At 61.3% G+C, this 1,028-nt stretch overlaps 1 protein-coding gene across 1 annotated transcript in view; it reads left to right on the top strand.

Moving 5' to 3' along the window:
- Positions 1-827, top strand: part of BAI2 (brain-specific angiogenesis inhibitor 2) — a 39,904-nt gene extending 39,077 nt beyond the window's left edge. Inside the window, exon 31 of the mRNA XM_010837082.1 lies at positions 338-827. Within this exon, the coding sequence (XP_010835384.1) occupies positions 338-523 (186 nt within the window). The 3' untranslated portion in view covers positions 524-827. The remainder of the gene's footprint in view (positions 1-337) is intronic.
- Positions 828-1,028: the final 201 nt, after the last annotated feature.

The raw sequence follows: 1,028 nt of genomic DNA, 5'->3' as shown, positions 1-1,028 counted from the left end.
TCCCTGCCCTCCTCCCCAGCCTCAGCCCGCCTCACCAAGGGCCTGCCTGTGGCATAAGCAACAGTCTGGGGTTTTGGGGGAGGTGGTATCGGTGGGGGCTCCCCCAGGATCTTGAGGAGGATGGGCAGACAGGAGACATGGTCTCAGGGGCCCGCTCTGAGCACAGGGGTCAGGAACCCAGCTCTGGAACCGGTGGATCTGGATTTGAACCTCACTTGATTGGTGGTAACGTGGGACATCACCAGCCCTCTCCCTGGGCCTCTTCAGTTGGTTCTTCTGTACAACGGGCGGGAGGGTTTTGGCCCATCTCCACCGGCCCTTTTTGCTCCACCCACAGGAGAAGCCCAGTCCAGGGGAGCGTCCCGGCTTATCCCAACAGCGGCGACATCAGAGCTGGAGCACCTTCAAGTCTATGACGCTGGGCTCGCTGCCCCCCAAGCCCCGAGAGCGGCTGGCCCTGCACCGGGCAACAGCCTGGGAACCCACAGAACCACCGGACGGCGACTTCCAGACGGAGGTGTGAGTGCCACGCCGGACTGCCCACTGCGTATAAATATTATATATCTCTCTATTTTCACACTCCACTTTGGAACTACCCAGGAGCCAGCGCCCCCTCCCCTCTCCCGAGGGCTGGGCAGGGAGGCACAGTGGACTCGGCCAGGCTGGGGGAGCCAGACACGGTGTGCCCGGGGGGCCGGGGCTCTTCCCTGTTTCTCAGAGGCCCCTCAGCTCCTGGAGCCCCATCTTCACCCCCAGCCTGTCTGTCCCTGTCCCTGGCTGGGGAGGGGGGAGGGGAACTTTGTTGGGAATAAACTTCACTCTGTGGATTTTGCTTCTGAGCTGCTTGCTTCCCCAGGAGAAGGCCCAGCCCTGGGACCCTCAGCTTTGTTCCTCTGTCTCTGTGATTCACTTCTCTTGGTCTTAACACATTGTGATGGGGTCCATCTGGGAGGGGAGGGTGGCCTGGGCTATGACCTCATCTTTACACCTGACTCTCTGGGTGACCCTGGACACATCCCTTCCCCTGT

Source organism: Bison bison, unplaced genomic scaffold (assembly GCF_000754665.1).
Source record: "Bison bison bison isolate TAMUID 2011002044 unplaced genomic scaffold, Bison_UMD1.0 scf7180017864068, whole genome shotgun sequence".
In the NCBI taxonomy this organism is placed as follows: Eukaryota; Metazoa; Chordata; class Mammalia; order Artiodactyla; family Bovidae; genus Bison; species Bison bison.
Note: the sequence above shows the minus strand (reverse complement) of the source record. Positions and strands in the feature narration are given on the sequence as shown.